Below are 13,335 nucleotides of genomic sequence, written 5' to 3' on the forward strand. Positions count from 1 at the left end.
GGGACAGCTGTTTTACCTAGCCCTTGGCAGGCACATCCTTGGTCCTGGCAGAGGGGCACACAATAGGGTCTGGTGACCAGCATTTCTCACTGGGCAGTGGGCTACAGACCAGCAACCACCAGGACCCACATGGGTCTCAGGAGGGAGAGGCTTTGCCTGAGCAGGGAAACGGCTGCCCCGTGGGCATGTGGTGAGGGCCCATATGGCTGCAGCTAGTGGGCACAGCGTGCTTCTCGGCCTAGCATCTTCTGGGCTGGGAGCAGGGAGAGCTGCAGCCTCTGAGTGAGGGGCTAGCGATGACATATGAAATCTATGACCTCCCCCCAAGACACAGTCAGGCCCCAGGTCCAAACACAACCCAAATTCTTTTATGTTTAATGGCCTGCCTCCATGGCCCACAGCCTTATTACAGACCTTAACTAGGCCAAGGGCCCGGCTTGCCAGCCTCTGGCTCAGTTCAGCACTCTGCAAGAAGGTAACCCACAGCAGGCCTGGCTGATGGGGCCCTGGCTTGGGGAGGGCCAAGGTCCTTAGTCGACATCTTCGGAGACCTCCCAGGACTGAGCTGTCACTCAGCCTGTCCCTTTTTTAGTCCCTGAGTCCCTGCAGCTGCTTGGCTTCCGGCAAACACACAACTTTCCTGGGAAAATGCACCAGGTTGGGGCGGCGCCTCAGGGAAGTCACTGGTGTCAATTCAGCACAGGCCGGGGCCTCCCAGGGGTGAAAGCAGCAGGCCCAGGACAAGGATGCCAGCCCCAGGCTGTATCCCTACACCCCCTGTAGCAGGGGATGGGAGTGGAAGGCTCCCTCAGGGAGCTCCAGACTCAGGGGTTAAGGCCCAACCCCAAATGCTGGGGCTGTATGTAGCGCTAGGCTTTTCTGGGAAATGACTCTAGAAAGTGTGTGAGCCATATACACTGGACAACGTACCACTCTAAGATGACCAAGTCCTATGATGCATCAAGACTTTCTAGAGGAAGGTTCTGCGGGCCTCAGCCTCCTATTCCAGGCCCTGGCTGAGACCTAGGCTCCTGTCCTGGGCAGGAAGCAGAGAGCAAACCGTGATGGGTGTGTGTCAGGCATCACCGCACAACAACCCTGTGAGGTAGGCTGTGTTGTCCTATTTTACAAATGGGAAACTGAGGGCGCAAGAGAGGAAGTGGCCCGCCCGTTTACACAGCAAGGAACAGGAGCCAGGATTCAAACCCAAGTCTGTCGGGCTCCAAAGCCCACACGTTTTCTCTAAGGAAGAAATATAGGAAGTAGTCCTTTCTGATAAAGGCCCTCAAGTTAAAAGTTCAGGGTCTCTCACCCCAGCCTGGGGTTGGGGGTGGGGGCAGGGTAAGAGCTGGAGAAACCCCAAGGCCATGTCCACTCCTGGCCCTCAGCAGCTGGACCAGCAGAAGCAGGGCATAGAGAGTGATCCCCAGATCTCCAAACAGCAGAGGCGACCAAGGCTACAGCTGATGGCTCTGGCTGCCCAACAGCTGCGGGCGGGGCGCGGTCCGGTCGGGTCCTGAGGCCTTATGGCCCCAAGTGGGCAGAGCCAGGCCATTGAGCCAGGCGGATTCGAGCAGGCTGCGGAAGCGTGCCCTCATCGCGGGGCCGGGCGAGCTGGCACCAGCAGCAGGGGTGGGTGAGGCACCTCGGGACCCTCCTCCAGCAGTTGCCTCTGCTTTCTCCAGGCCAGGGGCTGGTGGCTTCCTCCCCGGCTTTTTGGCTTTGGGGGCAGACAACTTCCAAGCCAGGTCTAGGCTCTCTGGCTCCTCTCTGGCCACGGTGGGCTCTGAGGAGGGCACAGATCCAGCCTCAGTGTCAAAGTCACCTGGAAAATGAACATACCGTCAGGCTGCAGACCCCCAACACCCTCAAGTCCCATCTCCAGGCCTCCAAAGCCATCTAGACCAGTGGCTCTACTGTCCCAGGTCAGGGCGGCCCTGGCAGGGTCACAGACATCATGACCCTTCCCAGCACGTGCACACTGGCCAGACTGTCATGCCCGTCAAGCTGAAAGGGTGTGCTTCTCCCCAGGTGATACCAGCACTCTATCTAATGAGGGCACCCCCCCAGGAACCCTTTGGGTGCAAGGACAAGAGGAAAGGGGCTCAACAGGCCAGAAACCATTGGTCTGATCCAAAGGCTCACTGAACAGGTGGGGAAACTGAGGCACAGAGAGAGAGGACCCTGCCACGTATAAGGGTGCCATCATTCTTCTGCCACATCACCCCCAGAACCGGAACAAGAGCCAGGCAGGGACTGCCCTGAGAGCAGTGCCCGGAGGGAGGGAGTGGAGGAAGGGGCGGAGGGAATGGGAGGGGGCTCCTGACCAAGAGCACACCTACTTGGAAGGGAGGCTGTCAGGGGAGCACTGTCTAAGGACACCACTGAGGAGTGGCCCCATAAGGATACGGGAGGGAATGGGGGCGGGGGCACCAAAATGCAGCCAGTGGTAGGAAGCTGGGCCCCAGACTCTCATAGACTTGGTCAGAGCAGGAGGGGTCTGTGACGTGCCTGGGACCCACTGTCCAGCGGACCTGTCCCTCTCTGGGCCCCAGAGAGCCCAAGTGTATAGAGACAAGACTGGCTGGGGAGCTTGTGAGTGAGGCATGACACCCACTTTCACTCTTTCTCACCCAGGAATAGAATTCTTGTACTTGCATTTTCTTTGCACCCCATTAGGGCAAATGCCCCAACTTTGTAAGTGCTCAGTAATGCTCATCACCCACACCCCAGACTCCACATCAGCACCTCGCTGCCTCAGGCCCCCTCTCCACCCCGATATGGAGTCTGGACCAGGTAAATGCCCAGGGCAAGGCTGCCAGGATGGGGAGGGGACAAGAAAGAGTTTCTGTGGAGACACAATCAGAGGCCTGGCGGACGTAAGGCAGGGGGACTAGAGAGCGGGCCCCTGGCCTCAGTGCCAGATGTCCTGAAGTAGGACAGGCAACGACAGACACCACTTGACACCATCACCAAAGCCGAGGCTGAAGAAGTGTGATCCTGATGGTACACGCCGTGAGGCACTACAGCCACTCCCGAGAGCAAGGTCCAGCTACTTGAACTGATGCAGAAGATGCTCTCGGACACAAAAACAGCACATTGGAGAACACCGAGCACAGATTATTTGGTAGGGAAAAGCAAACCACAAAATGACGCTCCGACTTACAGGCAATTTCTGTGTGTGTAAATATCTGGGAGGACTGGGGAATTACACATTTAAAAGTGTTCAGGGAGGGAGGGTGGGACCCCTCCCGGGTGGGACCCCTCCCAGGTTTGGGGTATGAGGTGCTGGATGAGTGCAGTGCTGCTGAGACAGGAAAGACTGGGGTGGGAAGTGAGCTCAGGGCAAAGGTCAGGAGTGTGGTTTGGGAGGAGTTAAGGGTTGAAGAGACCCCAGGTGCAGAAGCCCAGCATGCAGTCAGGTATTTGGGGCTTGAGCTCAGAAGAGGGGAGGCGGGGCGGGACAGACACAGGGGGAAATGACCTCAGACAGGCACAACGGAGGATGAGGGGGGAACCTGGGAGGGTGCTGCGCCAGGGAAGGCCAAGTTTTCCTGGGGACAGAGCAGTTGGCACGTTCAGAGACTTACAAAGGAGGCTGTGCAGGCGCTCATTGATGCTGGGGGTGAAGAGGGATGGGGGGTGTCCACAGAGCCTACCCTGGAAGGCCAGCCCCCTCCCCAGGCACGAGCTCTTTCCAGAAGCCCGGGAATCCCTCAGCCCCTGGCTGTGGCCACTCACACAGCCCACACACCTGTCACTCGCTCACACAGCTCCGGTGGCTACTGGGGCTGCCCCATGCTCACCCAGCTGGCGGCGTACACAGTCTCGCCACTGCAGGCCCAGCAGGTCAGGGTAGATGTCAGGCAGCTGGCGCAGCGCCAGCAGCTTCAGCATGCGCGACGTGCAGCCGTGCAGGGCGCGCTCCCGCAGGGCCCGCTCCTCCGACAGCGTGGTGGGCCTCAGCTCCACGCGATGCTCCTGCAGCACGTGGTCCACGGAAGCGGGTGGCAGCCGCGGGAAGAGCCGCTCCTTCACCAGGTGGATGGGCACGAAGATGGCCCCGGCCCGCACCACGTGGGGGAAGGGGCACTGCTGCGTGCACACGAAGCTCTGCAGCTGGGACAGCAGCTTGCCCAGCAGCCCCTGCACACCCTGGCAGTCCTGCCACGCCGCCCGGCCCCAAGGCCCAGACGTCTCAAGCCACTCGCGCAGCTTTTCCGGCGGGGAGTGGGCCACTGAGCCTGAGATGGCGTCACACAGGGACGCATGCAGTCCTGCAAAGTGTTGCTCTGGGGAGTCTGCTGTGGCGGGAGTAGAAGCTGGAGCGGGGCCTGCAACTGGAGCCGGAGCCGGAGCCGGAGCTGGAGCTGGAGCTGGTGCAGGCGATGGAGCCGGAGCAGGGGCCGAGGCGGGGGAGGTCATGGCTACAGCTGGAGGGCTGGGCAGCGCCAGGTTGAAGCAGGCCACGGGCAAGGGCTGGGTGAGAATCTGTAGTCCAGCGGGCACAGGTGTGGGGGTGGGTGCAGGCTGGGCAGGGGCTGAGGTGGGCACAGCTGGGACCACGGCTGGAACCACAGTTGCAGGCAAGGGTGCTGGCCGGAGGATCTTGAATTTTCGGAACATGAAGGCCACAGAGCTGTGGAAGTTGGTCCTTGGGGTGGCCTCTGCGGTCACTGGCACCCCAGGCAGGTCTGGTGCCTCTGTGACTACCTTTTTCAGGACTTGTCGATCTGAGACCGTGTCCCCCACACCTGGTATGTCGGAGACTGTGTTTCCCACGCCTGGCACATCCACAGCTGCGGTGGGCTTGGCATGCCCTGCGGGATGAGGGACCTTGGTAGGGGGGGCCTCTGCTGCGGTCTTCTTCACACTCAAGTCCAGTGCCACCTCCTCCTTAAGTGAGGCGTGCACACTCGAGGGGGCTTCCCGGCCAGGCAGAGATCCCCTGCAGTCTTTGCTGTGGCTCTCATCGGGGGCTGGGGCCGGGTCTGGCTCATCTGTGGCCTCAGGTGCCTGCACGTCCAGGTAGTCACGGTACGGGGCCAGGCTGAAGACGTTGTCGATAATAGGCATGGGTGGGGAGCTGGGTGGCAGTGTGCCATCGTTCTGCGGAAGAGACTGGCGCTCCTGGGCACAGGGCGGGAGTGCCGGTGGGGTGCGTGGAACTGGACTATCTCCAATGATGATGGGTGCCCCAGGGTGCTCATCGCGCTGGGGCTGGCGCTGCTCTCTCCTGCAGCTGGGCAGCCACATCTTCTCCTCGGCTTCCTGCACTGGCTTCTCTGCAGGTCTTGCAGGCTCTAAGCATGGCTGGCTGGCAGGCAGAGGCTGGCACGCCCGCTGGAAGGCACCGGGCTGTGGCACAGCCTGCACACCGTTCTGGGAAGGTGGCGTCCCTCCGAGCCCTGGGGATGCTCCATAGAGAGAGAGGTCATCCCGGGCGTAAGGAAAGCCCAGCGTCTGGGGGGCAAAGTCCACTGGGCAGCGTGGGGCAAGAGGTGGCTCTAGCTTGAGGCCTGGCGAGGGTGCTGGGAGGGGGGCAGAGGGGTAGGAATAAGTATCCAACCCCACTGGGGGCATATAGGGTGTCTGAGCTGCCTGCTGCCGCAGGTAGGGGCTGCTTAGCCCACCAGCTGCGTACCCGGCCCCCTTGTGGGCTCCCAGAGGCTGCGGTGGAAGCATTGAGCCGTAGCTGCCCTGCTTCTCTGGGTGGCGACAGGCTGGAGGGCAAGGGAAGGCCTGTGCGGGATGGGGCAGCGGATAGTGGGTGGGCACTGCATCCTGGCAGGCTGGTCCCAGAGGTTGGGCCAGCTGGGTCCAAGGACTGGGGGGTCCCTCGGACAATGCCTGCTTGGGGTCCCCAGAGTAAGGACCTGCATACTTGGAGGCCAGGAAGCCCGTGCTGTGGATGGTCCGATACTTCTCCAAGAATGCCTGGCACGGGGAGAAGCTCACCGAGGAGTCTTTGCCAGATGTCCCAGCTGGCACCCCACGCAAGAAGGTGCCATCCAGGGACTGGCCCTTGCCAGGAGCTGGGGGCAGAGAACAAGATGGGTCGGTGGGGGGTAACAGGGATCCAGTCACCAGCGTCCAATCAACATCCAGAGGCCTCTTTGCTGCCCCTTCCCCCAGGCAGGTTGAGAGCCCATAACACAGAGGGTTGCGGTAGACAGGTTTGGGTGCCGCCAGTGGTGGGCCTGGGTAGGAGTGAGCCTGGGGACCGAAGGGCAGGAGCTCAACGGGGCCAGAGTCCTGTACTTTCTCGGAGCTTTCTGTGGGTGGGCGGTAGAGCAGGCAGCTGGTCAGAAGGTTGTCTGCCCGAAGTGGGGGTCCTGCCATGTTGGTGGGGTACAAGGGTGGGTATGGGGTCCAGGATGCCAACCGCTCAGACCCTGTCTTCGGAGGACCCCCCATGGGGCAGGAGAAGTAGGCACCCTTGTAGCTGCAGGGGTCCTGGTTACCAGCAGAGGGGGGCAGGCTGTGCCCAGGCCCAGAGTCTGCCTCTAGGCGGGGCAGCTTGCCATACATCACAGGCCCCAGGGTCCCCAGTGGCCGCTTCTCCGCCATCACTGTGAAGGCTTCAAGCCCTCCAGGGCCCCAGCTACTCAACTGCTGACCTGGGAGAGAGAGGAAGAGGCAGGGGCTGTCAGAAAAACAGGTTTCAGGCAAGCAACAGAAGGCTGTTGCTCCTACTGGCTCATTGCCATGCCCAAGAACTTGGCACTTAGTAGATGCTCAATAAAGACTGTATGGATGAATGAATGAAGGCATGAGCCAGCTTTATTTTGTAAGCTGCAGAATCCTTTGTTTAATGAATTCTTGTACAGCAGCCCTAACATACCCCCGCTCCCACTCCAGGAGCCCCTTCTGTTCAGCTTTCCTCCACATGACTCCCAAGACCCCTTCCACAATTTCAGACTCTGTAGAACACAGTCTGAGGATCGCTTCACTTGGCTACTCCTCCTGCCCGCACCTCCACCCATTTACAGATGAGGAGACCCATTCATCCCAAAGTCACTGATGAAAGAGATGGGAGGAGAGGCAGGCTTCCTACCTCTCACTACAAGCTCTTATTCCAAGATGCCATAGTGATCTCTAGATGCCTACAGCAGCCAAGATGTGGAATCAGGCACTGTCTACAAATTCAGATTTCCTGTGATACTCTAGATCTCACTTTCTGACCTGCCAGTCTCATGGAAAATAGCAGAGCCAGGCCTGGAACCCAGGTCCCTAGGCCCAGGAGGACAGATACTGGGCTTGGTTTTAGAGGGCAGTGCCCCAGCGCAACCCTTTGTATAAGCCCCACCCCGCACCCTAGACCCACCCCAGACCCACCCCCAGGAGGAGAGCAAAGGCTGTCCAGCAGATGGTGCTGTGGCGCCAACAGGAAGCTCCCAAAAGCGTAGGGGAGGAGAACCTGTGCCCATCCCAGCCCCTAAACTGCAGCTATTCCAAGAACACGGGGGCAGCACAGGACCATGGAGCAGGTGGGGAGGCGAGAGGATGTGAATATGCAGGGAAGGAGCTTCCAGGGGTCACAAAGTGCTAGTTGGCAACGACTCCCATTGTATTGATGGAAAAACTGAGTACCAGAGAAAGACTAAGGTCCTCAAGCAAGGCCAAGCAAGGACTGGGACCTAGGCTCAGAGAGGTCAACTGTGGCTTTCCTCAAGGCAGCAGGCACCCAATGGCCCAGGAGGGGGTCATCTGAGGCCAGTCTACTAGGACCACACTGACCTGCTTCTACCTCCCCCAGTGCCCTGTTCCCTGAAACCCTCAGGTGGCTTAGAAAGGATGAATCAGCTCAATCTTGCTATCATTAGGCCATGGGACAGGTGTCACAAGTTTCTATCACCAAGCCAAGACCAGCCCCCCTCTCTCAGTCTTCTCCCTTCCGGCTGGTGGCCAACGACACCCACACGCTCAGAGTTAGACCAGCACATTTTGGGGACAGAAAAAGCCAAGGGTAATATGGGGGCCAATGCCTACTCTCATCCCAGCCTAAGTGCACCAAGGAAGCCAGACAAGACTCAGAAAGAAAGCTGTCTCATCTCCAGGCCAGAATCCAACACCTCAGGCCAGCCTGGAGAAGTGGATGCTCCGAGAAGACAGGAAGGAGCACCAGAGCAACAATACCGATAGCCGTGCCCTATGACAGGGCCCTGCACCCCAGGCGGAAAGCCCCCATCCTGCTGCACAGCAACTTTGCAAGAAGGGGTTGTATGGTTTGGGGAGTGCTGAGCCTCCCTGCCCTTGGGGAGCTCTGGGTTAATAAGTGCTGGCTCTAGTCTCACCTCCCCCACACACTCCTTGGGGCCTTCTCCATACCCACCCCCGGCCCCAAGAGCCCTTCTCTCCTAGGCTCTGCCCATTGCGTGCCCTTGACCCTGGAGACTTCCTGAGACACCCCCCCGGGACTTAGCCCAATAAAGGTGAGGCCACTTGGGACCCACAAGAGTCTTTGGGGGAAAGATGGGGGCTCCAGGGAGGCAGCAGAGGACTATGAAGGGTATGGGGGTAACATTACCTCCGGCTCTTAGGAGATGGGGAGAGCCCAGTGTTTTACACACTCCCTCAAGCGAGGCCCCTCTCCACTCTAAACGGTAGCCAAAATGTAGGTGCCTCCTTCCCTCACACACACGCAGCAAGAGGCAAGCAATTGTTCGGAGAAGGGCGGGACCCCAGGGGGCAGGGTCACATCACCCTTTGGGCCACCGAGCTGCTTGCTGGCTGAGGTTGCGGCTGGGCTGGGAGGACCAACCTCAAGCAGCGCCCAGGAGAAGAGCCCACCACCGCTGTGCCATCCCTGCCCTAAGCAGCAGGGGGAGCAAACAGCTCCGTGGCTCAATTCCCTCTTCCAACGCCTAAGGGGTCTCCGGATGGACGCTGGGCAAGACCAGGAAGAAGAGAGCGATCCTGCCCAGCTGTGGCCAGCGCTTGGACTCTCTTAGAGGGCTAAATCGGCTCCCCTTCCCGTGTTCTCACACCTCCCCCAGCTGAGGCTCTGGGCCCTGCCCACGCTACAACCGCATCTAGGGGCAGCCCAGGCTCTCGTGGTGGGGGAAGGGTCGCGGGATCCGCTCCACCCCCTTTCCCCTACCTGCCTGGCCCATAACTCCGGTGCCTGGGGCCCTCAGCCGACCTAGCTTTGGGGCTGCCGCCACACCCGACCCCGGCGGCTTCCGGGTGTCCCCATGCCCTGCCCTGAGGCGCTGGGGCGCACGTGCACCCCAGCAGGCCGATACACAGGCCGCCGCCACCCATGCAAACCCGTGCCTGCAAGTACGTGCCTGGCCCATATCTGCACCCACGCCCCTCCAGAACTGCGTTCTCCCCTCGTTCGGGCCCCCGCGCACCCAGCCCCACGGACCGACACCCAAAGACTGGCGGGAGGGCGGGGGCAGGGGGCGGCCCGGCAGCAGAGTCCGGACAGCCACCGCCTCGGGGCGATCCCGCCAGCCTGGGCTGCGGCCAGAGGGTGAGTCAAGCCGTAGCGAGGAAACCGCAGGGCCGTCCCGTCCCAGTAGGGCGCGTCCAGGGCCCCGCGGCGCCTCAGTGCCAGACGCCCCCCAGGCCAGCCCCCCGCCACCCCCTCATCTCCGCCCGGGCAGTCCACGTGAGCCGGGCCCAGCGGGAGGCCCGAGGGCTCGGCCTGAGCTCCTCTTCGCCAGCCCCACGCCGGATCGGGCGCCGGGGCCCCGCCGGGGCTCCAGAGAGCTACCAGGCCCCGGGGGCCTCGAAGTCCGGGGAAAGTTGGGGCAGCGGCGAGACCCTGGCCCCGCAGCCCGCCAGCCGGGGGTCCACAGCAGCCAGGAGCCACGCCACCTCAGCCCAGGCCCAGCGCGCTCCATCCCCGGGCCGGCCGGCAGGGGCGCCCTGGGGCTGCGCCACCCGCCCCTTCCCCACGCGCCGCCCGCAAACTCGGCCCAAGTTTCCGCGCCCGCAGAGTGGGCGAGCTCCTACCTGCAGGGCACCGGGGTTCCCGCTGCTGCTGCCCGGGGCCGCGGCCGCATCCTCCAGCGCCGCCGAGGCCGCGGGTCCTTGTCCGGCCGGGCCCTGCACGGGAAGTCGCGGTGAGCACCGAGCCCGGAGCCACCCTCCTCGCTGCCTTTCGCGCCGCCGCCGGGCGCCGTCTGCGGTCCCAGGCGGGGCGGGCTGGGGGCGGAGCGGGGGCGGGGCGGCCCGCGCGGTTGGGGCAGAGCCCGGCCGCGCCTCTGGGAGCTTGCGCTCCCCTGAGCCCCGGGGTGCGAAGGGCCTGCCTCTGCCAGCCCTCTGGGGACCGGGCCGCGGGCGCTGTGCACAGTCTGTACCCACCCCACTCTGAGAACCATCGCCTGGCGCGCCCATCCCACGCCTTCATTCAGTCACTCCGTTAGATCATTCATTCATTGTCACTTTCTAGCTATGCGGCCTTGCGCCTGCCACTTGACCTCATGAGCTTTAGTTTCCTTATTTTAGTAAAACTGGGATTATATCATAGTGGTTGTGTCGTAAGGCTTAGAAGAGTTTGTATTAAAATATCTGGCTCTCAAAAAAATAAATAAAATAAAATATCTGGCTCTCTTGGGCTAGTACAGTTGCATTAGGAGGCTGGAGAAGGGCTCCTTAGTCTGTCCCCTCATCTCGGTGCAGCCAGTGAGGGCAAATTCCAAACAAATGTATCTCAACTCCTGTTAGGGCACCATACCTGTCTGAGGAAGGGGTGATTTCCCCATCTCTGGAGTGAGCCAGGAATGAGGATGCTGGGAGGTTTGTTAAGTGGCCTCTGAACCTTTAGGACAAATCTCCCTCAGTAAGACAAGCCTGAGCACGTGTAGCCTGGGAGGTGGGATGGGGTGGAGTATCCCCAGCCAGGAATGGTCTGTTACCAAGAGAGGGGCTGGAGTGGTGGAAGGGCTTTCTCTATTTGCCCTCTCAGGGCCATCTGATGTCGGATGAGAAGCCCCTTGGTGCTGCTACCTTCTCTGAAAAACCTGGTCCCTCACATTTCCTGGGCTGCCCAAGGACTGGGGACAGGTGTGTGCAGTGGAGGGAGGGAACAGGTGAACATGCCAAAGGTCAGAGCAAGTTCATGGGGCAAAACCACCCAGGCCACTTGCTCAGATCCCAAAGGTCAGGCCTGCCTGAGTCAAAGGGTAGAGCAAACGTAAGGCCACAGGTTCCAAGAGTAAGGAAGCAGCTAGAGCAGCTGGAGCTGAGCAGCAGGGGCTGGGCACTGCAGGGAGGAAGAGGAAGTGAAGGTCACCTGGGGGCAGCAGAGAGGGTGTCACTTAACTGAGAGCTGGAGGGTCCTTAGAAATAGAGTTCGGAGAGAGCTGGCAAGCAGAGACTCAGAGAAGGTTGGGGCTTTCCCAAAGTCACACAGCAGGCTGAGATCAGGAAAGTGCATCTGTGTGCTGACAGCTAGGAGTCATGGCCAAGCCTCAGCTCACAGGCTGTTCTTCCCCACTCTTGCTCTTCACCAACCTGGCCTCCCCTCCACAACACCCATTCCCCCGCCTCTGCCCTGTAATTAGGGGCTGGGTGGAGGGCAGTGTTCTCAGCTCTTAGGGTCTAGTCTCAGAACTCTCGGGTTGTATGCTCAGCGGGCTGGGTGTTCCCTTCAATCTCTCTGAGCCTGAGCGGAGCCCACCCAGGCCAGGATGAGCCTGGCGAGACCCCAAGGGGGCCAATTAAGAATCTTCAGCCCAGGACTTCCTTGGTGGCACAGTGGTTAAGAATCCGCCTGCCAATGCAGGGGACACGGGTTCGAGCCCTGGGCCCAAAAGATCCCACATGTCGCGGAGCAACTAAGCCCATGTGCCACAACTACTGAGCCTGTGCTGTAGAGCCTGCAAGCCACGACTACTGAGCCCACGTGCCACAACTCCTGAAGCCTGCATGCCTAGAGCCTGTGTTCTGCAACAAGAGAAGCCACTGCAAGGAGATGCCCATGCACTGCAATGAAGAGTAGCCCCCACTCGCTGCAACTAGAGAAAGCCGTGCACAGCAATGAAGACCCAAGGCAGTCAAATAAATAAATAAATAAATAAAATTTTTTTTTAAAAAAAGATTCTGCGGTCCCATTGAGTCTTGTCTTAATTCAGAGACCACTTCACAAAGTATCTTCACTTAATCATTGTCTTCTCCATTCCTTTTAGGCATCACTTAGACACCTTGGACTACAAAAGAGATATCACAGGGCAGGGGACTTGGGAGCCACTTTGTAACTTTCTGAGCCTCAGTTTCCTTACCTGCAAAACAGGAACCATGAAACCTGCCTCACAGACTGCGGTGAGTGTTGAATGAACAAAATCAGTGTGGGAAATTGCTTGTAAACTATAACAAGTTTGTAGAGTATCAGCTGACTATGAGCTCCTGAAGGCGTGACCTTGCCCTCTTCTTCTCTATCCCAAGGTCATGTGCAGAGCCTGTGGGGAGAGGTGCCTATCAAGCCTTTGTTGGATAAAAGAAGGTAATCAGTACAAGGTGGCTGCCTTGGGAACCCTCCCCACCCCACCCCCCCGCCCCCGCACCGTGTGTTTATTAGGCTGTGGTCTTGGAGAGAAGGAATGGTATTGTGGCTGGAAGGAACAGTGTGAGCAAAAACAGAGAAGGGAATAATCTGCCCTTATGTGGGCTTCCTGGCTGGTGTTAACAAAGAACAGTGGCATAGAGAAGCCTGGAAAGGAGGTTTCACACTCACCACCACCCCCTCCAACACACACACCAGGGCTCCACAGGCTCCACAGGCAGATTCTCCCCCTCCACCCCGCACCAGACACTGATTACTCCTCCTGGCTCCCTGGGAAGGCGAGGTAAAAGGTCAGCTTCCTGAACCTCTGCTTGTTACCTACACATGGCTATTAATAACAATGCCATTCTCTCTAATGAGGCCAGCCCTGCTATTTACAAATTTCCTTCCTCAGAGGAGCTCCTTCTCACCCCAGGGGAGGGAGATGTGGTGCTGGTAGCCACCCTACAGGCAGAGAAACAGAGAAGTGTGGTGCCTTTTCCCAAGACACACAGCAATGCTCTCCCCAATCCTTTCAGACCCAGCTATAGACATTGCCTCCTTCAGGGAGGCCCCCAGATTGCTGTTATGGCCCTCTCTGTCCTCTCTATTTCCTCATCCCTTCCCTCCTCCTGCTCAGCAGAGGAACATCTCAGTGCTGGTAGGTGGGCAAGGCAAGAAGGCAAGGAGCTCCGCCTTGAACATGGCCCTGCCGCCCATTGCTTGATAGACATGATCTCATTTAATTCTTACAACAAACATATGAGGCAGGGGTGTGAAAAACAAGTGAACTGAGGTGTGACCTACTGAGCTGAGTCACCTTAGGCAAACCCCTTAAC

The 13,335-nt window shown here is 59.6% G+C and overlaps 1 protein-coding gene across 4 annotated transcripts; it reads right to left on the bottom strand.

Moving 5' to 3' along the window:
* Positions 1-358: 358 nt before the first annotated feature.
* Positions 359-10,094, bottom strand: C2H15orf39 (chromosome 2 C15orf39 homolog). 4 transcript variants are annotated; one of them, XM_036844553.1, is made up of 4 exons: positions 9,967-10,094; positions 6,465-6,620; positions 3,807-6,035; positions 359-1,825 (listed from the first exon to the last, which is right to left on the bottom strand). In XM_036844553.1, the coding sequence occupies exons 2-4, from the start codon at positions 6,568-6,570 to the stop codon at positions 1,458-1,460; spliced, it is 2,703 nt and encodes a 900-aa protein (XP_036700448.1). In that variant the 5' UTR covers positions 6,571-6,620; positions 9,967-10,094; the 3' UTR covers positions 359-1,457. The 4 variants fall into 4 exon arrangements, with proteins under 4 accessions (XP_036700448.1, XP_036700447.1, XP_036700445.1 ...); XM_036844552.1 differs by having other exon boundaries at positions 3,807-5,531; positions 5,877-6,620; XM_036844550.1 differs by having other exon boundaries at positions 3,807-6,620.
* Between the last annotated feature and the right edge of the window lie 3,241 nt (positions 10,095-13,335).

Source organism: Balaenoptera musculus, chromosome 2 (genome assembly GCF_009873245.2).
Source record: "Balaenoptera musculus isolate JJ_BM4_2016_0621 chromosome 2, mBalMus1.pri.v3, whole genome shotgun sequence".
Lineage (NCBI taxonomy): Eukaryota > Metazoa > Chordata > Mammalia > Artiodactyla > Balaenopteridae > Balaenoptera > Balaenoptera musculus.